At 31.9% G+C, this 25,724-nt stretch overlaps 1 protein-coding gene and 1 long non-coding RNA gene across 2 annotated transcripts in view; one reads left to right on the top strand and one right to left on the bottom strand.

Annotated features, from left to right (window-relative positions):
- The window catches only part of LOC122717283 (probable G-protein coupled receptor 158), a 149,739-nt gene extending 133,526 nt beyond the window's left edge, over positions 1-16,213 (bottom strand). The window contains exon 1 of the mRNA XM_043941211.1: positions 14,332-16,213. Within this exon, the coding sequence (XP_043797146.1) occupies positions 14,332-15,775 (1,444 nt within the window). The 5' untranslated portion in view covers positions 15,776-16,213. The remainder of the gene's footprint in view (positions 1-14,331) is intronic.
- Positions 16,214-20,771: 4,558 nt separating this feature from the next.
- LOC122717284 lies at positions 20,772-22,580 on the top strand. The gene is made up of 2 exons (XR_006347187.1): positions 20,772-21,155; positions 22,343-22,580. It is a non-coding gene; the product is annotated as an uncharacterized LOC122717284 (long non-coding RNA).
- The last annotated feature ends 3,144 nt before the right edge of the window (positions 22,581-25,724 follow it).

The following is a 25,724-nucleotide window of genomic DNA, read 5'->3' on the forward strand; positions in this document are numbered from 1 at the left end:
AAAAAAAAAAAAAAAAAAAAGAATCTTTGAAAATCTTCCAAACTCTTCTCCACTGAGAAGACGTGAATCAAATTTTTCCCGGTGAAAACGTGATGATTCGAATCGATTCGAAATATTATCAAGGAGCGTCGAAATTCGAAGAAGAAGAAGAAGAAGAAGAAGAAAAAAGAAAAGGGAACACGAAATCGAGTCTTTCATCGCTCGATCGTTTAACGGAGATAAGCCAAGACTATTGTTATAAATAGATATACTTGGCATTCAATGAGTCACGTTTTTACTTTCGGGTCGAACGACCTTCAAAGTAAATATCCACTTTCTTCGACTCATTAACGTGTCAAGGTAATCAATTTCGATAATTTTTGATGGCCAAGTATAACCAGCTGCATGCCAACGTCAGCTAATTTCGATATGCCGATGGTTTCTGGCAAACTAGAAACTAGTTGTTAAAGCGGGGAATTCGATTATCTGCCCCCTCCCCCTCCTCCTCTCCCGTTATAACCCGTATATTTTCCTATAATTTCCCCTTAAAAACTGCACGCACGTGCGCGATTTATCCAAATAAAAAATTTTTTTTATCGCTTCGTCGAACTGAATAAATTAATTAGCGAGAATATATATTTTTCTCTATATATTATAAAAATTTTTAATAGGCTGAAATAGGCAAAAGATTAAATAAATTTCGAATATCTTCAAAGCATGTTTAAAGGAAAAATTATAGAAAAATATGGAATTCCATCGATTGTAATTTTACAAAATCACTAATCCAAAAATATAGTTCATAATATGGAACCGAGACAAAATATTAATGTTAAATAATATATAAAGCGTTCGAATTCTTTTCTAACCTTATTAATAGCGCATGTATTTTTAATAAATATATTATAACTACTGCATTTCAAATTTTGTTGACATAATCTTGAGATTATCTTAAATATATTTCCTTTAACATATATTATATTTCGTTCGTCAAAAATTATAAGCGTTCGAATATTATCCACTGCGCATATTCCTTTGCGCTCCAATGGCGCCACTCGGCTCGAGGCGGCAATTTCGAACGGCGACAATATTTATTTGCGTTTGATTTCTTTAGAATATCGCTTCATGAATAGATTTCTCTTCGCGTATAATCTCATGAAGTAAGTAGAATAATATACCGTCGAGTTTTGTAAGGAATAATGAGATTAGCGAAGAGTTTGATTTTTGAATTATTGAATAACGTAATCACTTCCATTCGTTGAGAATTGACAATAGAGGGAAGAAAAGTAAAGTAAATAAAATGAAAATAGAAATGTAACGAGAGAAGATGAAAAATAAGAATAATAGAATGTGCGAATGTGAACGAGGGCACGTTATTGAGATCGTAAGATTTCTTCTCAACGAAATAAGAAAATTGTACAGTGATACTTGACGAACCGAGGATGCATCTTGGCAATTGTTTTATTATTAAAATATCGTACAGAACGACAATATAGACTTTAATATCTTCTTCCTTTCTACATAAAGAATGCAAAAAATATTAAAATATAAAAGTTTTGTACGTTAATTTGTGCGTGAAATCATTTTAAGTTAGCTGTAAAAAATTCACCGAACGAAATGCGCGAAATCGTGTGGAGTTGTTGGTTTCGAAAAAGGCCCGGAGCGCAAAGGGATATAGAATGGAGATGGATTAAATTTTATTTTTATTGGTTTTTATATAGAGTATTTTATACTTGTTGGTAAAATATTTTTGAAGATCGATTTCAGAGAAACGAGCGAAAAAAATTGGATTTATCGAAAATAAGAAGTAAAAAGAATTTAAAAAGAATGTTTGGCAAAAAACATTTTAACATATTTTTCACGTGTGTTTCATATATATATATATATGAAAGTTTCATTTCAAAGAATTTCAAATAATGCTTAGAGAGGCGAGAGAGTAGTTGGGTGAAAATTAAAATCGAGATTAAAAATTGGATCTACGCGTTTCGATTCAGAGCGTGACGTAACGCGTCTTCATAACGCAATAAAATCTTTCAAATTTTCCAAAATCAAATTTCTTGCAAATTTTTTAAACGAAGTAATTTCAAGAGTATTAATATCGTTAACTATATAAATTCGATATATATCATAAATTGTATGAATATTCGAAATTCAAAAGATTTTCAAAGTAAATTCAATAATTAATTAATTTGTAAAATTTACATTATCTTTTCGTTGGAAAATTTATAAATTTTAATTATATTGTAAATTAAATTATACAACGATTGAATTCGTATTCAAATAACCATCGTATCAAAGTGATTTAAAAAAAAAAAAAAAATTCAACTTGTCTTACGATTAATAATGAGATTCTGCCAGTGGTGAAACTCGTATCATATTAATCACGGCACAAGGAAACAAAACCACTCTCCAAAAGAGCTCAACGAAACTTTTCTCAAGAGCAATTCAAACTTGTAAAGTACCACAAAGTACTACTTTCACTTAATCAACATATGAATAACATCGTACTATAGGTGAGCCACCCAATTTGAACGAATTATTCGAATGGAATATGTATTTCGAATTTAATTAAAATAGAAGAGATATAGAGAAAAATTATATTGTAAAAAGATTGAAACGAAAGGTAAGAAAATCTTTGTGTATTACATAACTAAGTATATTATTATATTTGTGGAGGATCGATTCTAGAAGCCAAAATAAAGCAAGAATTGATATATAATAATTTCGATTGAGTCTTATTTATTAGATTATGAGTAATTGAATTTTACTTAGACAAAGCGAGATAGAATGATATTCTATCTTCGTTAAACTGCTTCTATCTCTGTCTCGCTTCATCTTAAATTTCTTACTAGATTATTTGTACAAAATAAAATTTTTATGAATAAAGTTATGAATAAAATAAAGCTTGAATAAACAATTTCTTCATTCCTCAAATATTACAATTCATATTATACTTTAAATATTTTATAATTCTTTTGCTGGATCATAATGGATCTTAGTACATTTAAATTTTACTTAAATTTTTATTTTTATTTTTATATACTTTTGTATCTCTCTTATTCTCCAAAATCGATCATCCAATTTATATATTAACAAATTCAAAAAAATTTTCTCTTTCTATTTCTTTCTTTTACGATATAAACTCGCATAAAAATTTTTCTCGCCATTTTTATTTAAATAAAACTTAATACCAAGAAAAAAAAATAATATCGTCACATAAGCGTTCGTTTAAAAAGAATATTTTAATTTCAATACGCGTTAAAATTTTCCAGTGTGGAGAAACCGGCGAGACAGATTTCAACTCCCTCTAGGCCACTATAGGAACTGACGAAGATGGCACCGCTGTCGCTGTCAACTAAAAAGTTCCTAGCCGAGTAACAAGCAATGGCTCGAAATAAATAATGCGCGCACATCGGTGCACGTGTCCCCTGGGTGCTTTTCGACGAGGGGATGAGTAACGTTCATAGGGACTCGGTGATGAATCGTGGTCGGTTTCGCAAAGCGATCACATCGATCCTGGCAAGTGGAACAAGACTGGTTCGAGAATTAAACCACTGTGAAAAGTCGATGAAAATGGAAAAAGGAAACGCAATCTTGGCTTCACTTGGCTCCTACCATACTGAATTTATCCGACACTTTACTACTGTAAGGAGAATTGTTTGATTGGAACTCTGTTCTGTAATTTGTACCTACGTATCCGATGATTTTTCATTTATATATGTATATATGTAATAAAATATAATTTTTTTTTTATTTCAAGCGAGAATAAAATACGAATAATATTTAAATAAATAAATATTTTCAGGGAAAATATAAAATGAATTAAAGCTGAATGATATTATATATAATTCTAACTTTTTCATTGCATCAAACGAAATGGTGGATCGAAAGAGGCAACGAAATAAGTTTTCTCCTCGCATTTATGAAAATACGAACGCGCAAAAAATTCGATGGGATTCGATGGTCGAATAGGTTAAAAGTGTGTCCGGCTATTTTCGACGGAAAAATTTGACGGCTGTGGTCGAAACTTTCGGATCTTTTTACACAGTATTGGTTTTATTTAATGTCGAAGAGGGACTCTGGTAAAACAACCAATAACATAACTGATAGATATTATCGGTAGAAAAATAATCTCTGGCTCAATTTTCTCAGATGTTATTTTCTTTCTTTTTTTCTTTATTTTTTTTTTTTTTTTTTTTTTATTCAAGAGTATCATTTTAAAACGATAGTGATAAAAATGGTAACGATAAAACTGAAACTGAAAACCTTTTCTTTTATCGAACCAACCATTATGATGTGATATGTGGATTATGCAACAGAATTGACAGAATTATTACATGAATAAATAAATAATTACGATATTACGTTGAAAATAACGTAAAATATAACTATGTTTAAATATATTTTCTAGCGAAGTAACTAAACTATTTAATGTGTAATAAAGTGTTTCGTATTTTAATGTGTAAACTATGCAAACCTATTTTTTCTAAAACTATTTTTATTTATGAATAACTTATGAATAAATGCTCTCACGTTTCCAATTTCATTATCAAAAAATAATGAATGCGAGTTTAAACAGATAAAATATTAATTTCCAATAATAATTTTTAACGTTTGCTATAAAATTATAATTTCACGATTCACGTTTTATACAAACGTTTTCATTAATTGCATCGATAATAAATTCATGAATTCTAAATCGTCATTTTTTATCGAAATATCAAGAAATATCTTCGATAATTTTATATATATATATATATATATATCCACTCCAACATTTACATAACAACGATTTAATTTTGCACAATTCGTACTTTACGAGAGAGAATAATGCAATGCTTGAAATCGATCGGGCGTATTTAAAACAGGTTGAACAGGCGTTCAAATCAAGGCACAATGCTGGATTTAAACTCCTCAGCGCCTCGATCCACTTCAGTTGCTCCGCTTTCGACACCTCTAACCCTTTCTAAACTCGGCATTACACCGCCTCCCGCTACTTTCCCTAGACTAATTGTTAACACATTCATTGAAACGCCGAAAGTTTAACCTCCTCTCTCCCTCCCTCCCGCTACTTTCTTATCCCAAATTGGAATAATATTCCAAGAGGGGGAGGGAAACACAGAAAACAAAATTCAGGAATTCATTCGACGATAATTGCTCTCTGTTTGATATTATATTTGAGAAACTTGAGATTGTGAAGAGATGTGAACTGGAAAAAAGGAATTCTCTTTAATTGATATATTTTCTCCCTGCAAAAAGGAGATATTCCTCGATTGAATTCCGATCTCAAGAAATCAGATCCGTGAACTATTAAATTAGTAATTTGATACTAGATGCACGCAAAAAGAAACTAGGTTATGTTTATTAAAGAAATTGCATTATATTGCATCTAACCTAAATTTGACATCATTCTCAATTTCACTGTTTTCAAATTCTAATCAGATATGTCAAATCAATAAGAAGTTATTCTGTGGATAAAAATAAGTAAAAAAAAACTAATAATAAAAAATAATAAATAAAAAAAAACTTTAACGTTTTTTTGAATTGAAAAAATTCTTCTACACGTTTTAATTATTCGTATAATATATATATTTTTTTTTTTCATTATAAACGTGTACGGTCGAGAATTAATGAAATTCACTTTACTGTGACCTAACCTAAAATCTCTCCGACTCCGTTTATATCGTGTGCGCAAAAAGCAAAGTTATGAAGGTTAGGTTAATTTATTAGATTAGTTTCGCGCCGAAGTCGAAATTTCGATATGAAATTTTACGACTTTATGGAGACGGAAATGACAGCCGTGATATCGGATACACAAGCACACGGATCGATGATAACGACGTAATTAACCCTTTCCTGACGCCAACTTTGGTCATCATCTGTGAAACGCTCTTTTCAGCTATATCAATGTCAAACATGGTCGTCAATTTTGATCATCTAAATTAAACTATCAACGAACAAATTAGGTAACTAAAAATGACCTGGGTCTAATAATTCTTGTAATAAATTAAAAAAAAAATAAAATTTATAGTTACAATCATAATTAAAATCTTTAATTCAAAACTATCTACATTTAATTCCATAATTGAGAAATGTCTTGCATTTGAAAATCATTGATAACTATAATTTATAGAAAAATGAACTATTGTTCTTAGAAAATTACCTATTATTCTGACTATAAAACATTTTAAATATAACCAACCACAAAAATTAACAAATTAAACAAATTTTAAGAATGCAAGAAATAATCAAAGGGAGTCTCAATTATAAAGAATCATTTTTATAAAAGCAGATAAGTAATTAATATCATTTTTCCATTGAAATTACCATTTTAAATTGATCTTAAGCTTCTGTGCAACAGGACATCTATATGCACTTATGTAAAATTTTGTAATTAGAAGAATTTATTTACAATAACACAATGCAAGAAGACACAAAATATCCCCAACATATAATCCCCAATCACTTTCACATAAAATGATTCGATTTTGCATAAAAATCCGCAGTCCAAGGGGGGGGAGAAAAACTGATCTGGAAATAGAAGAAATCGAACACGAAACGTGCACCATGTACGAGGTACGTGATGGAGAACGTGTTAAATTGAATTCTTTCTGGACAATTCCAACAGGAACGTTATCCTCTTGCGACGTCACGTTTGTAAATCAAACAGACCAGGCCAACTGTGGTTGCCTCGTTTGTCAGCCACCCTTTGTTTCCTCCCTCCTCTCATTTCCTTATAGATTCAAGGTTCCTTCTCTCTCTCTCTCTCTCTCTCTCTCTGTCGCCCCATTGTTGAAAATTTCACCGAAGAAGAACGAATTCGTGTTTGTCGTCATTGCCTCGACGACGTTTGTCCACACCCTCGAACTTGTTTCGCCATGGAGTCCCGTTGCGGAGCATCGTTCGAACTTTAGATTGATATTACGTTCGACCAAGTTGCACGAAGGTGAAACGTCCTCCTCCTGAAGGAAAAGGACGACGTTTTCACCTTCTTTCCTTTCTTTTTTTCTTTTTCTTTTCCTTTTCCTTTTCTCGCACAGGAATTCGATTTAGTTTGAAGAAGCGTTCGCTCGAGTCTTGGGTCAACGAGAATCGACTTCATTGTTTTTTCTCCAAGAAAAAAAGTGTACTTGTGAATCACGTCTGTTCTCTTTTCTGGGAGGGGAAAAACGTCTATCCCCCTCTCTCTCTTTTTTGCCGTCCACCAATTGTCAAATCGAATTTGAGAGAGAGAGAGAGAGAGAAAAGGAAGATAAAGGATGGCGATAGCTTACTTCGGTTTGCTTCGTGCTGGATGATAGATTTTGCAACGAGTGTCTTTATGTATTTGGTATGAAAAAGAGAAATTCTATATATGTTTTTACGTGGAAGAAATTCAAGTTAGCAGTTAGGTGAATGGCAGAAGAAATTAAATATAGAAGAGATACGATGATGGTGTCTTTATGTATTTGATATGAATTTTTTTATGTATTTGAAAAAGAGAAATCGTATATAATATGTATTTTTAAATGGAAGAAGTTCAAATTAAAAGTTAGATGAATGGCAGAAGAAATTAAATATAGAAGAGATACGATGATGGTGTCTTTATGTATTTGATATGAATTTTTTTATGTATTTGAAAGAGAGAAATCGTATATAATATATATTTTTAAAAGATATATATGGAAAATAAATTCAAGTTAAAACTTAGATGAATGAAAGAAAAAATTAAATACAGAAGAATGATAAAATGATTTATTTTGTGCTAGATGATAGATTTTGCAACGAGTATCTTTATTTGATATGAAAAAAAGAAATCCTCGTGTTTTTACGTGGAAAAAATTCAAGTTAGCAGTTAGGTGAATGAAAGAAGAAATTAAATAGAAGAGACACGATGACAGTGTCTTTTACATAAAAATATATTTGATATAAAAAGAGAAATCGTATATAATATATATTTTTAAATGGAAAAAGTTCAACTTAGAAGTTAGGTGAATAGAAGAAGAAATTAAATATAGCAGAATGATAAGATGATAGTTTATTTCATGCAAGATGATAGATTTTGCAACGAGTATCTTTATGTATTTGGTATTTGAAAAAAAGAAATCGTATATATATTTTTACATAGAAGAGTTCAAATTAGAAATTAGGTGAATGAAAGAAGAAATTAAATGTAGAAGATAATGTAGAAGAAAATGTAGTGATAATATTGGTTTATTTTGTGCTAGATAATAGATTTTGCAATGAGCATCTTTATATATGATATGAAAAAAAAGAAATCTTGGAAAAAGTTCAACTTAGAAGTTAGATGAATGGAAGAAGAAATTAAATATAGAAGAATAATAATGATGACTTCTGTTTATTTCGTGCTAGATGATAGATTTTGCAACGAATGTCTTTATGTATTTGATATGAAAAAGAGAAATCCTATGTATGTTTTTAAGTGAAAGTTTCAAGTTAAATAAATGGAAGAAGAAATTAAATATAGAAGAGTAATACGATGACTTCGATTTATTTCGTGTTAAATGATAGATTTTGCAACGAGTATTTAATAAGAGAAATCCTATATATGTTTCTACGTGGAAGAAATTTAAATTTTTTTTCTAGAAGTTTCAAGTTAAATAAATGGAAGAAAAAAAATATAGAAGAATGATACAATGATTTTGGTTTATTTTGTGATAAATTTTGCAACGAGGGTCTTTATATATGATATGAAAAAAAAGAAATCCTGGAAAAAGTTCAACTTAGAAGTTAGATAAACGGAAGAAGAAATATAATTAAATATAGAAAAATAATACGATGACTTCGGTTTATTTCTTAGATTATAGATTTATTTATTATTATTAATTAAATATAGATTATAGATTATAGATTTTGCAACGAGGGTCTTTATATATATATTTTTATATATATATGAAAAAGAGAAATCCTATATATATATTTTTACATGGAAAAAATTCAAGTTAGAAAAGCTCAAGTTTCGAGTTAGAAACTTGAATGGAAGAAGAAATTAAAGACATGTCGGACAAATTATATCCGCTTCAACAACTTCAGTAACGATAATTTCGTTTGATTAATTTCGAAACTCTGAGAACTTCTTAAAACTCAGAAAATATCCAAACTTGTTGAAGAGACGTTGAATAGAAATTGAAAAGTGTAAACAAGAGGACATTGTTATCTCAATGGATAAAAAAGTATCGCTGATTAATGATCGCAAGCGAAGTAAACTGTTCGAACATCATAACTCGTCAGATCATATTTTATCAGTATTCTCTAACATAAACTCAAGTAAAATAAAATAAAATGTGTTTCTGTTATATCTACGCCTCTCTCATTGACTCCATCCCACGATGAAATTTAGCCAACACGAGAATTCCGAAATTGCATAAATTTCTAGGTTTCCCTCTGGACAAATAACGAGAATACGATCAGTTACCGATTTAGATTATCTAATCTAAACATAAAGCCAGATAAAAGGCGAATCAAGTACGGGAGATTAAGATTTAAGATTGCTCGAAGTGGCGAACTTAGATGTTCCACGAGATTCCGACACGTGTAGGGGAAACGTAATCTGGTTTAACAGATTTAATTTCAACTCTAATCTAAGCCTAATCGAAAGCCAATAACCTTAGTTCAGATCTTGGTTGAATAAGAAACCCAAATCCAACGTAAGAGGAGAAACCAACTTAAATCTATCCATAATTTGTGATTCGAATATCGAAACCACGAATCTTCAAAAATAAAATCTCGAGCCAAATTTGTAACTTTGTCAAACTTCTCTACGACTCGAAAGAAGAGGATATTCCTATAGAAGCTTTTTAAGCAATAGAAGAAAAGAAGTATATATTCAAATATAACGCTCAGATTCGTATATCAAACGAATTATAAAGAATTCGAGGAAGAAGAAATCCTAGGGAACTGGATAAAGTATTCGAAAAAAAATATTTCAGGAGGAAACTTGAAGCGCGTTACAAATGTATACCATTTCCTAGGGATATAACGAGTTTTCACTCGTCTCGTGTTCGTGTAGTTTTCCGGAAAGCGAGGCCATTCGGTAACAATACGTTAAATGGAGAGGATGTGGAAAGGATGTAGAGAGCAGGGAAACCTAACGTGTCCCTGCTGTAAATCGTAAGCATAACGTTCAATAAAGTTAAAATCGATTATCCTCGGGTCGAAGAAGTGGGAAGGGGAAGAAAAATTTGGAAGAAAGAAGAAAAAGAATTTTCGAAAGGGCGAAATGAAAACTCCCCTTTAGAAACGTGTTCGGCGACATTTCTAACGACTCGAGCGACGTTCCACGCGACAGATCAGATATCGATTCGCCGTTTAATTATGCATATAGGTATTTCGACGGCTGTGTTCGAGCCAAACTACGACTTAGCTACAACATCGGCCCGTAATTTGAATATTGCAGCTCGCGCAGCACCTGTCACGCATTCTCGACGAAAGTAATTGAAATCGAAAATTGTTTGACGTTTGCCCCCTCCCTCGGTCTAATTGCCTGGATCAACGCAACAGTACGCAACTCTGCTCCCTTCCAGGGATTCCAACGTATTTTTGGACGCTCTGGAAAAATGTGTACGCGCATTTTTTAACTCATAATTAAGTAAAGTGTTATATCCTTAAATATTACTGTGTATCTCTTGTTTAAACATCTGCTTGTTTGTTACAACTATTTGTTACATGAATAAAATTAAATCGATTAATTATTAAAATTGAAATATGCTCGAGAGTATGAAGAAGATTCTTCTTCGTGAAATGGTATTCATAATTTGCAATTTGTATCTGCTTTCTTTCTTCTCTCTTCCTATTATTGCTTCGAATGTTTTCAATTCCTCGAGTCGTGGAGGAAACATTAAAACGAGATGCCTCGTGATACTCGCCAATGTGTCGAAAAAAGGGAACGAAGGAAGAGGAATTTGGAATTTCTCGCTTTAAATATTTTACGAGATATCTTCTTTTCTTCGTTGTTGTCTATTGTTTCTACTTTCAGATAGAGAGACATGGTACAACAGAGACTCTCGAACTAATAAAGGGAGACAAAAATGGTTTTGCATTCACTTATTCGAGTAGAAATGAACAAAACTATATAAATATTTTATCGTAAACAACTACGTAGAATAATCATTCGCCATCTTGCTAATTTCGCCATCTTCAATTATTTCGTGTCTCTCTTCAATAGTTAAAACTACGCGTTCTCGTTTACTTGCCATTGTGATACCGTTAACACGGAAAAGTATTTACGTTGTATTCAAATGTGTTGGATGCAAACATCGCTACGAAACGAATAACAGAAAACATGTAATAAAATTCACGAAAGAAGTAATTTTGATAGAAAACATTTTATGATTAAAAATTGTAAATTTTGTATTGATTCATAAAGTGTAAGGTTATGTATGGAATAGCGTATCGGATAAATACGCCACATACGCCATCTTTTGTTGAAATTTTCCATTGACCGTTTTGCGTAAACGTGGTTTTAATTTCGTTGACACAGCGGTCGATTTCCTCGTCGGCATAAACCTTGGAAAAACCTCAAAGAAAAAATCCGATCACCAAAACGGGAAATTACGTGATCAGAAAAGACTCGTGCAGTGATTGAATCGTTTCTCGGGTTGTGTGGCATGTGGCGCCGTCTTGTTGAAACCACGTGTCATCCATATCTTGCAATTTAGACAAAAAAAACTGGATCATCACGTCGCAATACCGAGCACTTGTTAACCGTTATTGCCTGACCAGTTGGTATTTTCGAAGAAGAATAATCCAATAATGCCTCCAAAATCCCCACCAAACAGTGACACGTTGTGTGCATTTGTTTCTCAACTCATCGTTGGGATTTTCTGAACCCCAAACGTAATAATTTTGTCGATTAACCAATCCATCGTGATGAAAATGAGCCTCGTCGTTGAAGATGATTTTGTTCGAAATATCTTTATTATTTTCAAGATATTATATAAAAATAATAATAAAAATTTTAATAATCGCGCTGTCTTTTCTTTTCTTTTTCGTTGGCAACACTTCACCGCACGAACGGCGCGAAATTCAAATCTTGCGATCTTGAATTTGGGACAAAAACCGTTTAGAACGTCTGTATATCGGGATATTCGGATAATGGAGGTCTATTGGAATTTCTTTTATCACTATTTTCGACGATCCTTCCTCCTTCCAGAACTCTTCACTTTCTTTATCGCCTTCGAAATAAACCTCCCCTTCCTTGGAACAAAAAATCACTCCTATAAACGCGAAAAACTTTTTCCATCCGCCCTTAGGGTAAAGGATACCATAAGAAATCCTTAAGGCGACGTATTATCTCCTGTCCATCGATCCAACGTTGTACATGTCCACGGAAGTGAGTGGTTCAGAAGCAACCGCCACAGAATCTGAGTAGTAGTTAGAAACAATTTTGAAAGTGAAAGTGATCGAACCATCTCGCCACAGGATACTGGCACAGTGATCGAGTCGACGTCGATCGAGCCTCGAGGATTTTTGTTAAAATTATTGTTGAAAAAAGAGAGGAAGAAAGAAAGAGAAAGGACGAAAAGGGGGTCGACTCGTCAATCCTCTTGCTCTCGAGTAGACACTTAACCTGGATAAACAATAGATGGACAGTGGCATCTTCATACTTGAATTCGACTCGATGATTCGAGATACGTGAATACTTGATACGAAACGGTCTTATCGATTTCCGATTCTAATTTATATCCGTTAAAACGATACCGATAAATGACGTAACATTGTAACAGAGAGACGTGATTTCGAAGTGGATAAGAAAGAAAAGCTAAGAGATAAGATTGAAAATACCGATTGTACGAAAACTTTTAAATTATATAAGTTTGAGTTTATAGATGAAACGAGATTAGAGATTATTCTAATTTTTCCCCAAATTCACACGAAACGTTATTAACATATGTACAATAATATTTTTTAAAATTTTATATGAAGTATATTAATTATCGATATAGCTATTATTTATATTATTTATATATAAATAATAAAATATATATATATAAATATATAAATAATAAATAATAATAAATAATATTTATATATAAATTTATATAATAATTATAATAATTCACCTTTACATCTTTACACGTTAAAGGTGCTGGAGAGACGCAATTTTTTTTAGCAATCCTTTAATGGTTGCAATTTATTCAGATTCATACGATATTCGACAGCTGCACGCCACCCGACGAAGCGCGATTAAACATTTCAAGCGTTAATTTGTGTGGGCCACGTAACGACTGCATATCGTGGCCGACATAACAAGTCTTGACTCCAACAACCGTGGTGGAATGAATCATTTTACGCTTCGCTTATCCTATCCTTAAGGGGATCTCGATCTTTAGATCCAAAATCTCTAAAATTTACGAATATATCAAAAATTATATCTTTTAACACACCTTTTTTACACTTTAACGTGAAGATATTATTATATAGATTATTATTATATAGATTATTTATATAGATTTATCGCGTACTTTTTGTTTATCTATTTATTTATTATTCTCTTTTTTAATTCTAAAGTACAAAGAGAATCGATAAGAATCGAACGAGGTAATCGAAAGAGGTAAAGAGATAAGAGAAGAGAACGTTGATTCTGGCAATCGAAGTGAAAGAATTTTCATCGAAAACGAGTCGTATATTTCTTTTGTTCCGGTGCTCGATCATTCGATCACGGGCAGACAACGAGGTACCCGCCATACGGGAAGCGGAAGTAATCTAAGGGCCGGCCCTCCATTAAAATCTGAAACGATCTTTTGCTTCGTCCAGGGGGAAACGTTTCCAATATCCGTGATAGGAAATGATTTCCTAGACGCGAAATTAAGTTGCGGGGCAGGGGAGAGAAAGAAAGAAAGAGAGAGAGAAAGAGAGAGAGAGAGAGGGGAATTTCGTTGAAATTGTTGAAAATTCAATTCCCGAGATTAAAACCGTTTCGTAACATACATTTTGTACAGATACAAGCAGCTGTGCCTATATAATTTTTTTTAAGATTTAATTTTTAATTAATTTTTTTTTTTATTTTAATCCTTGAAGAAACTCGACGTGTTCGTGAAATATTATATACACGTTTACAATTATGCAACTCACTGTTGAACTCCTCTGCATATTTTATTTCAATATTCTTTTTCCGTAAACTCATCCACTCCAAACTTCGAACGCTTTAAAAAAAAGAAAAAAAAATTCAATTCCATCGATTCTCCTCTGCGAGAAGAAAATGGAGTATTCTTCCTACACGTGGAACAATAATAGAATAATAGAAAATATTTCGAGTATTATACACATACGCTCGAGGAGAAAAAGAGAAAAAGAGCACGAAGGATCGAAATGAATCCCTCCCCCTAAAAAAAAAAAAAAGAAAAAAACACTCACCGCGACTGAACTGATCGTTATTCGCGATTACCCGCTCCGCGTTCTTCCTGGCTATGTAAAACCACTCGCTGCTGTTACTCAGATACTTGTACTCGATCGCCAGATCCTTGACGAGTATCCCGTCTTGATCCTGCAACCGGTGGGCGAAGGGGCAGTAAAGCCAGCGATCCTTGTACTGCAATTTATCGTAGCAATTCCCTGCCGCGAATATATCCTCGTCGAACTCGACCATGGAGAGTATGCTCGCGTGAAGGAGGTACTCGGAGGAAAGCATCACGTCCGGGGCGTATTTCCACAATCTCGTGAGCATGTTGGCCCTGTTCACGGCGAGGTTAGCCTCCAAACGGAACCTCTCCTGCGCGTATCTGTCCACGATCCCCTCGCCCAGGTTCAAGTCGGTCCCCGCTGTGCAGTTCTCGCCGAGGAGATGCTGATTCTCTATTATACGCAGGAACCTCGTCACGATGTCCACGTGCACCGGCTCCTTGGCCGGCCTCCTCCCTCCCCCGTCCTTCTCGTACTCCTCGTACCCGCTCCCCGACCCGTTCCTGTACCCGTTCTCGCCCCCCTTCTCGTCCTCGTCGCCGTCGTAAACGTCGTACTCCTCGAGGATCGCCATCCTCGCGTCGTCGTCCTCGTCGTCGTCGCCCCCCTCGTCGGCTCGCCAACCACCGCGCACCACGTGGCCGTAGACGCCCGTGCCGTTCCAACTCCCCCAGGTCCGATTACCACCATTATCAACACTACCAGCACCGTGACGATACGCGGTCCGCGACCTGTTCCTCCTACCCACGCTCCCCATCGCTTTCCTCAGTTTCTCCAAAGACTCCCCCCCCTTCCTCCTGCCCCCCTTCCTTCCAGCCTCGGACAATCTGGTGAGCAACTTGTCGAGATCGACCGTCGATCGTTCGTCGATCGTCGCCTGGCCCAACGGCCACCTCGACTCCTCCGAGAGCCCCTCCTCTTCGAGGCTGCCGTTGTACGACCCGGTTGGATCGTGGACGTCCTCGCTCGGCGCGGATGCCGTTGCCGACTCGTTGCCGCCGCCCATCCGTCTACTACCCACGCTTCCTCCTCCTCTCGAGCTTTCCTCTCCCGGCTTCGACTGTCTCGAGAAATGGGCCCTCGAGCGACCGTGCCTGATCTGAGCGACCGGCCTCTCGATGCTCGTCTCGAGAGGGAGGCTGGATACCAGGGTGGTTTCCTGGGGGTGGAGGTCGTCGAGGCGTCGTTGCTTGGTCGGGGGTAGGCAGTCGGTGGCAGCCTCGGATCTGTCGACCAGTCTGCGCTCGATGAACGAGGGCCGTTGATGGTTCTGCTGGTGATGGCGGAGAGGATCCCCGGCGGGCCTCTCGATTTGCGAATCCTGCTCGCCGGCTAGGCCGGCGGCGGGCCACAGCGTGCACCACGTGAGCAGAACGTAACAGAGGCAAGGGGCGCTCATCTTCTGGCGACAAGAGGGTTGGTGTACGCAGGTTGTTGATCACAGGTCACGATCTGTCTCCCGACAGGAGAACGGCTCGAGCCAGCCTCGAGTTGGAGTTCAAGTTCATTTTTCTTCTTCTTCTTCTTCTTCTTCTTCTTTTTTCTTCTTGCCACCACTACGATACCGTAAAATAAACGGCTACGCGATCTTGGCCGTTATCGAGAACACGATCTCTGTTTGTATATTTCATCCTCCTTGTATTTTTCATCGTACGAACGAGTAGCGAACGATAGAGAAGCGAATCTCTTCGATAAAAGTGTTTTTAAATGGTTTTTTCTTTTTTTTCTTTTTTTTGAGAAGGGTTTGGACGAGCTGGGATCGAGCAGCGGTGATTGGGGCCACGGGGGAATTCAGGTAGGATCGTCGGATCTCGAGAGACGGGCGTCGGTCGTCTCGCGGATCATCGTTTCTTCTTCTTCTTTTTCTTCTTTTTCTTGGATACCAAGCAAGTGTATTTGGAGCGCGTTCGAGAAAAGGGGAACGCCGCGATCGAATCGCGCTCGCACGCGGCGCCAGACTGAGGGTTGAAACTCGCCAACCCCCGTGACGGACGACGCTCCGTGTACAACGCGCATGCGCATCTTTTATATCGTGGAATCAACCGTTTCGTTTCGTTTCGTTTCGTTTCGTTCGTTCGTTGTCTCCTTCGATTCCTTCGATGAGGATCGATCGAGGAGACGTTATTTATGTTAATTGTTGTATCTCTGTTTTAAATTGTACGTAAGTTATAATTTTTTTATAATAAAAAATATAATGTCTTGAATAAACTATATAAAAATATTTTATCTAGGTTAATTTTGTTTATAATATTATATGTAAGTTAATTTTTTTATAAAAAATATAATGTTTTAAAGTAAATTATATAAAAATGTTTCGTCTAGGTTAATTTTGTTTATATTATACATAAGTTATAATTTTTTATAATAAAAAATATAATGTCTTGAATAAACTATATAAAAATATTTTATTTAAGTTAATTTTGTTTATATTATATGTAAGTTAATTTTTTTATAAAAAATATAATATTTTAAGTAAATTATATAAAAATATTTCATCTAGGTTAATTTTGTTTATATTATACATAAGTACAGATGATGAAACGATTGGAGGATCGAATGTTGTTGCTTGAGACGAGATCTTTCTCGTTTTTGTTTTTTTTTTTAATTTTTTTTTTTAGATTCATCGACGATGTTGCATCAATCGTCTTTTTGTTGATTTAAAGAAAGGTTTGCGCAAAAAGGATTACAAAAAAAAAAAATGTAACTTATTTTTAGTTTCCTCTAATTGAACTAATTCTAGCAATCGTAAAAAAGTTTGCTTTTGTTTCTTTATATGGAGTAAATGCAAAATGTATAAGGGTTGTTTTCCTATTTATATATATATTTTTTTCTATTTTCAACTGAAAGTAATCAATCTTGAAAAGATTTAGAATTTTATACGATTCGTTATTTCGATAAATAATAATAATAATAAAATTATTTTTTATTTTTATTTACTTTTCTCCAATTGAACTCCAATTCTATCCAATTAACAGAAAATTTTGTTTTTCCCTCTATGCAAAATATAAGAATTCTTATTTTTATTTTTAAACATAAGAATTGTTCCTATTTTTATTTTTTACGCGAATAATTTAAAAAATTTAAAACTTATACAATTTTCTACAATTTATATTACGATAAATAATAATAATAAAATTATTTTATACTTTTATTAAACATCATATTATTTTAAATTATTAATATTATTTTTAATTATTTTATTAATATTATTTTTAATTTTTATATTAATATTATTTTAAATATATGGTAACAAAAAAAAAAAAAAACTGGGACAAATTATTGTATCTGAAAAATGATTAAAACGTATATGCAAACGAGTGAAATGTACATTTATAGGAAAATAATCGTTTGTTATGGAATATCGATGACAATTTATTATACAAAATGTAGACATTTTGCGAATAACGAATTCGATAGCTAATACAGTGGAAAATGCGTGGCAACGCAAAGTTTCCCGAACCGGAGAAAAATGTTATCGTGGAAACAAATGCTCGCCTTTGAATATAAAATGGACACGCAGCTATTTTTCTTTCGCTGCTCATTGAATAAATCATCATTTCATCATGCATCCCATTCCCGTAGAATTTATTGATGCGTTTAAAATGTAACCAAATTTAAATTTCTAATCGATTGTACGTGAAAACTTAAAAAAAGGAAAATAAGAAAGAGAGAGAGACAGAGACAGAGAGAGAGACAGAGACAGAGAGAGAGACAGAGAGAGAGACAGAGACAGAGAGAGAGAGACAGAGACAGAGAGAGAGAGAGAGAGAGACAGAGACAGAGACAGAGACAGAGACAGAGAGAGAGAGAGAGAGAGAGAGAGAGAGAGACAGAGAGAGAGAGAGAGAGAATAGTCGAACTGTTTTTAACAAACAACGTTGAAACCATCTCTTAATCCTTTCATTTCTAACGCAAACTTCAATCGTTATCCATAAAATGACCTATAGAACTGAAATACAGGTTCCAGGTTGAAAATGGTAGATCGATGTTTGTACACGCGACGCGTTAATTGACGTTTCACTTCTATCATCTATTTTTTGCATATTTATAAAGTATCGTGGAAAAAATAGAAATTGACACGAACGAGTATCGCGTAGATGTATTTTTACGTTTCGAAAAATAAAAAGAAAATTTTCATTTTCTTAAGATAATAAGTGCAAAGATACGAAGGCAACAACAATTTGAGAGTAAAAATTCTGAGATAAGGTCTCAGTCTCGAGAATGAGTGTCCAAAAGTAAGCTTTAAAAATGTAATTTTTTAGTTATTCTCGATTCTCAAAATTGGTAAACAAACTTCTTTAAATCTCTTCGTTATTAACAATCGTAATTGCTCGTATTGAATATCTCATTGGTGAGATAAATGAAAAAGATACTTAAGTTTTCTTAGAAATTTATATTTTCTTCCGTGTAATTATTTCAAATATTGACGCTACTTAATGAAGTATTGTATTATTGTATTATGTTAATCAAGCTATTGTGCACAATCGAGAAATAAATTGCTTACCTATCTATCGTTTATCTAGACAGAATAAGATATTTATTGCCAAGGAATGTATTGTACAAAGAATAAGGAATAAACAGAGGGAAAAGATTTAAAAAAAACAATTAAGAAAAATTAAGATTTTTATCAGTATCTGTGTGTATCTTTAATCTTTAGATTTATGTATTTCCGACGTAAAAAAAAGTATAAAATTTTTATCAACTGATTGGAAAAAATAACAAGAATACGAACATAATTCAATACAAATTGACAATAATTTGAATGCATAATTCATTATTCTACAGAAGATTCTGCTTAGAACCTGTTACCTATCTTTAACCATCTTCCATGTTTCTTCAACTCAGTAAAATCTAAAATTTTATTCGTTGTATTAAAATTCTATACAACTTTGCAATAATTAATTTATCAAGGATATTATCAATAACGATATTAATGGAAAAAAAAAAAAAAAGGAATGTGAAATGACGAATAAAACTAGAGATATTTCGCCTGACACTGAGAAAGATTCGTTGTATTAAAATTCGTTGTATTAAAATTCTATACAACTTTGAAATAATTAATTTATCAAGGATATTATCAATAACGATATTAATGGAAAAAAAAAAAAAAGGAATGTGAAATGACGAATAAAACTAGAGATATTTCGCCTGACACTGAGAAAGATTCGTTGTATTAAAATTCATTGTATTAAAATTCTATACAACTTTGCAATAATTAATTTATCAAGGATATTATCAATAACGATATTAATGGAAAAAAAAAAAAAGGAATGTGAAATGACGAATAAAACTAGAGATATTTCGCCTGACACTGAGAAAGATTGATAAAATAATATAGCCAAGATGTCGGCGCTAGAGATAAGCGCTCTATCATCTATCGAGCGAAAAACCGCTTTCGGCAAGATTAATTCGAGAAGAAATTCGATCGATAAAATCAATTTACACAGCGAGACGATAGGCCGATTGAAGTAATTCTAATGTGATCTGACCGAGCCGTTCTCTCGCTGCAGGCAACGAGGAGGGGACTTCTTCAGACACTTGTTGCTGCTCGTGCTCCCTGATGGCGATAGTGATCGAGCGTTTCTTTAAAAGACTGCCGAACATTAGACATTATCGTAAGATAAAGCAGCTACGATACGATTACGATACAACGAGATCGTATATAAAATTGGTGGGAACATAACCTATTTTCAGACCCATACTCATTATCATAAGCCCATATTTTGAAAATTTAATATAATATACGTATTTCGTACAATAATGGGAAAGGAATTGGATTATATGTGATATGGGATATATCTAAGGGGCCCGATTATTTTAAAATATGTAGTATTTTAGTTTACTTTTTTATTTTAATAAATTTCATTTAAAGAATGATTCAAATGTGAAAGGATAAAAAAAAAAAAAATTGAATCGTTTCTCATAATAATCTTCAGGGGAGCTCATTTATCTCATTCTTTTATCGTGAGCTTCGTTTTAAAATAAATATATTATATTCTTTCCAATAATTTTAAAATGCAAAGTGTTTAGCTTTAGCAAAGTTCATTTTTATGTAACTTTTATAGATATAATCTTTACTTCTTAATATTTTGTTACATTTTATGTGCTCGTTACATTTTAACATTATTGTGATTATATATCGCATTATGTAATTTTACACATGTATTTATACCGATTATTTCCTATTTATATAATCGAAACGAAAAATCATAATAAAAATCACAATAATCTTTTTTCTTGGAAGATAATTTTTCTTGATTGATCGCAATTAGATTTTCCATAAATGGTGAATAAATTATATATTCATATGATTCACAGAAAATAGCGTCCTTCAAGATCGATATAAAAGAAGCTTGACGTATCTGCCACTACATAAATAGTCGCATCTTTCGTGACCGGTATTTTTAAAAAAAAATTTAACAAGTATAATCTACGTATACGATCTACAGTATACATAATAACAGTATACATAATAACAGTAATCTAAATAAATTATTTCAATTCAAATCACATTGCATATTTCGTTACAAATAATGAATTTCTTCGAATACTTGTTATTATTGCTATCTCTAATGGCGATACCAATCTACGTATCATCGATAAACATTCAAAGTCCACTACAAGTGAAATCAGTACCGAAAAACGAAAAGGATTTTCTTCTTCCATCTAATCCTTATATTTCTATAATTCCTATAAGTCCTTCTATAATTCAGGTACCATGCAAATCTGGATATGTAAAAAGCCCAAAAGATAATTTATGTCGTCCCACAGTACCATCAGTGAGTTGCAATCATTTTCAAAGTTACATGTTTTGCAAAAAATTAAAATATCTAACTGATACCGATAAGCATATTATAATGGGCGATTTTAACACAATTTCCTATCATTATCGTGATATTTTGTATGCCATCCATTAATTTAGTATGTGATGTTCCATTGTTAACTTAACATGTTGGTGTTCAGTGTGCTATTGTCAACTTGCTTGTGATGTCCCATGTGTTATTATCAAGTTAATATGTGATATTCCATGTGCCATTGTCAACTTAGCTTGTGACATTCTTTGTGCCATTATCAAGATAGCATGTGATATTCCATGTGACATTGTCAACTTAACATATAATGTTCTGTGTGCTATCTATCAACATGTTATCACATATTTAACATGTGATGTTCCATGTGCCATTGTCAATTTAGCTTTTGACATCCCTTGTGCCATTATCAAGATAGCATGTGACATTGTCAACTTAACATATAATGTTCTGTGTGCCATCTATCAATTTTAACATGTGACGTTCCATGTTAAATTTATGACATCTCTTGTGTCATTATTAAGTTAACATATGATTCTCTGTGTCTTATTGTTAACTTAGCATGTGGTGCCATCCATCGATTTTAGCATGTGACGTTTCATGTGCCATTGTCAACTTAATTTGATAGCATGTGATTCTCTATTGTCAACTTAATACGTGATGTTTTTTGTACCATCGTTAATCTAATATGCGATGTCCAGTGTATCGATTTAATATATTATGTTATCAGTCGATATAATCCGATTTGCATCTCGTGTGTTATCCATCCGATTTAATATTTAATATTTTATGTGCCATTTATCGACAATGTTTCGATGATTTCAGGAAATATGTTAATCATTTATATAGTAGAATTTGTATCAGACCGACATCTAAGCTCTTTATAAATATTAATAAACGTGATAGAAGCGAAATATTTCCTTTTACCAACTTGTGAATCGTGTTTAATTTCATTATTCGTGTTTAAATTAATTATTGTAGTGTCAATCAAATATAATGAATTAATAATTGCTATAATATAAATGAGTTTAGTCTAGATTCGAATATAATATTTTCTACAAGTTATAGTCTTATCGTATAAATTTAAATAGTAGTTAAGTTAAGTTATTATTTAATTAATATTTAATTTTAGAAATTATATAATAATAAAATTTTAGAATTAATGCGAAGATGCGTCATCGTAAATCGTAAAAGGCCTTATACCGCCATCTGTTGTCTTCACGAATCTTCTCATATCGACGAATCGAATTTACCGACTCAGCATAATGGACATAAAGATCAAGAAATACGAGAATCTAAGATGTAAAAATTTTTATTAACGATGATTAAATTTAATTTGTGATATACTTGTAATTTTTGTTTTTAAAATTAAAAACGTGAAATTTAATAGAAAAATCTATTGCATTTTTTTAAACACTTGCCATTGAGATATTTATTTTTTTAATTTGTTGAATTTAACATCAATTGTAGTATTTTAATATTATAGTTTAAGATTAACAAAAAATTTTTATCTAAATAACAAATTTTATTGTAAATTAAATTATAAATTTATTATTACTAAAAAAAATAAAACACATTTTTTTATTCTTAACTTACTTTGGCTCATTCTTTAAATTTTTTACTTATAATAGAACATCCTATATTCTAATATATCATTAAAAACTTATAATCTAAAAATTCTTTTCACATATAATACTTCGAATTCAATGAAATGTAAGTAAATGTAAATAGTTCGATAGTTCATACAAACTCAAAAATAAGAAAGATCCATTTTTTTAAAAGTTTATTCTACATATTCTATGTATATAATTCTTATTTTTCTCTTGGTGGAAATTATAAAATTGTAAATAATATTTTTCGTATAATCGAATGTTGATAACTAGCATCTCTTGATGAAACCTAGGTTTATTGATAGCAAATTCGATTACTGCATTATCAACTGATATTTGAAAATCACTAATCATAGGAAATAAATAAAAAATAAGAAAAAATCCATGTATGTCATAAATTATAATGATTAGATGAAAAGGCTATCAATTATGAAATGAAAACGGAAAAAAATTGTATTTTAATCTCTTTTAATACTTCGGTATTTAATATTTCTAGTTACTTAGTAATCAGTTTTGCCTCTTCCTCGAGGCAAAATTTAGAGGAGTTATTTGCAAAAATTGTTTACACAACGATTTATATCTCTAGGATACTCAAATGTGACGCACGACTGTTAAACTTTGAACATTAATGAGTGAAAAATCGATAATCAAACAATGATTCACAAATTATCGAAATTTCGATTTGCCAATCCCATATGTGCGAATAAATAAAAAAAAGATAACATTCCTCGCAAATTACATATAATATAAATTAGTTTTTAAATTGTTATTGTACATTTAATGCTTCTTATTGTTTTGTTTCATCAGTCAAAAAAAAAATCGAAAAAAATCTCATAACTTGTCACTGTGTATAACTTTAATTTTGATTTTATGTATTTTTATCAAATCAAAAACGAATTAATAATCGATTTTTAATTGGAATTTAATTGGAATTCACTTTTATAAAAATTAAAATCAACAATTCGTTTGACGTAGAAGATGACTGTTCAATTTTTGATATGCATTTTTTGAAATCTAAATATATATAAACTATTATATCAATCATATATCATCAATCGAAATTGAATAATCGAATTTGAATTATATTTATTCTCGAATTCCAACTAAACAAGAGAAACATTGAATTATTATAAATTTAATAATTAATTATGATCAAAAGAATAATGAAATCATTATTTCAATAATTAAAATATGAAAAAAAAATTTCAAATTGTTATAAATAAAAAAAATTCCTTTAAATTACATAATAATTGTCAAATTATCAAACTAACTCAACGTCGTATTAATATTTGTAAGACAAAGTTTCAAGATTTATACAAAACTTTTTTTCGTATAATGATTTATGTAATAAAATTGTACAATATATCGATTATTCAAATATATTTAATATATTTCGATGATGTTTAACAACTAAACGATTTACATTTTATTAATAATATTGCTCCTTAATAAGTTAATAAATCATCATTAAAAAATTTTTTAAATCCGAATTATCTGTTCCAAAATCAAAATTTTTTTAAATATCATTTTTATTTAAGTATCAAATTTTTTATTATAAGTATTTAACCATTTTATACACTACATCTCGATTAATTAACGTTTAATTTCTATCAGAAATGCTCGATCATCGATTTTATTTTTGATTATTTTTCTCTTATGATCTTTCATAATTCGTCGAGCTTTTAGTCAAGGGTCAATGTCGTTGTATTATAGGTTAGTATATAGTATATAGGTTATGTTATTTGTCGTAATTCATCAAGTTGATCAACAGAAGAGCCGAGTCGGTAATACAAATCCTTCCGAAAATGATCGAAGAAAGTGTTTTTAAAACGCATTTCCGCGCCGTGTGTATTTGCGCAGACGATTGACTCTAGCCACGGCATTGACCATTTCACAGCAGCCTAATTTCCATTTGTTGCGCAATTGATACAATTATGTACGTCAATCAGCGGGATAATGGGATAGTAGAGGTGGATACCAGCTAACAATGCTGAGTTAATATGACTTCAAACGCCCGGTACGGATGAAAACATGCTCCTCATCTTTTCGTTGAATAGAGAGCGTAAACTCGGTTATACCAGGTGTCCGAGAATTTTGTATTATACAAGATTAAATGATTCTGTAATTATTCTAAACAATTCTTGTGTTTTCTAAGCGATTCAAAGACAGATTTTGAATTTTCGTATCTCATTCAATTTTTTTTCTTTTTCTTTTTTTTTTCTGATATTCAAAAATTTTGTATTACACGAAGTTAAATGATTTTATGATTTTTCCAAGCTTCATTCTCGCTCATTAAAAAAATTAAAAGATAGAGAAGAGATTTATCTCTCTTTTCGAAATTTAAATTCTCGTTTATCGATTAAAATATTGATCATGCTTAAGAAAAACGAATTGGATTTTTTAATATTTATAAAAATCATTTGAATACAAATATATTTATATACATATTCGAACCAAGGGGTTCATACTCGATTAAAGTAACATTGAATAATATAGAATACTAAAATCTACTATGAATAAAAGATGAATAAAAACATGATTATGCAAAAGAAATCATTAATAGCATATGCTATAGCATATTTCTAACCTATACAAAATTATTATTCGATAATCGTATCAATGATAATTCATAAATAAGTGAAACGTTACTTTATCATATTTTCGCTTTGGTTCCAAGCATTTGTCCAGAGCGACAAGAAGGTATTACATAAATAATAATTAACAAGCCTGACCTCGGCGATATTAAAATTCAAGATTGACAATTTCGTCACATCTTATACAATATAATTCTAAAATCATATAATTGATAATACTGTACTTTAGATTCACGAAATTTAAATTTTTATTATTATAAATTGTTTATAGTTTATATTCATCTATGCATTCTAAAAATTGTTAAATACAATATGAATCTATTAAAAAAGGATAA

This window comes from Apis laboriosa, unplaced genomic scaffold (genome assembly GCF_014066325.1).
Source record: "Apis laboriosa isolate Shangri-la unplaced genomic scaffold, ASM1406632v1 scaffold4_cov146, whole genome shotgun sequence".
Lineage (NCBI taxonomy): Eukaryota > Metazoa > Arthropoda > Insecta > Hymenoptera > Apidae > Apis > Apis laboriosa.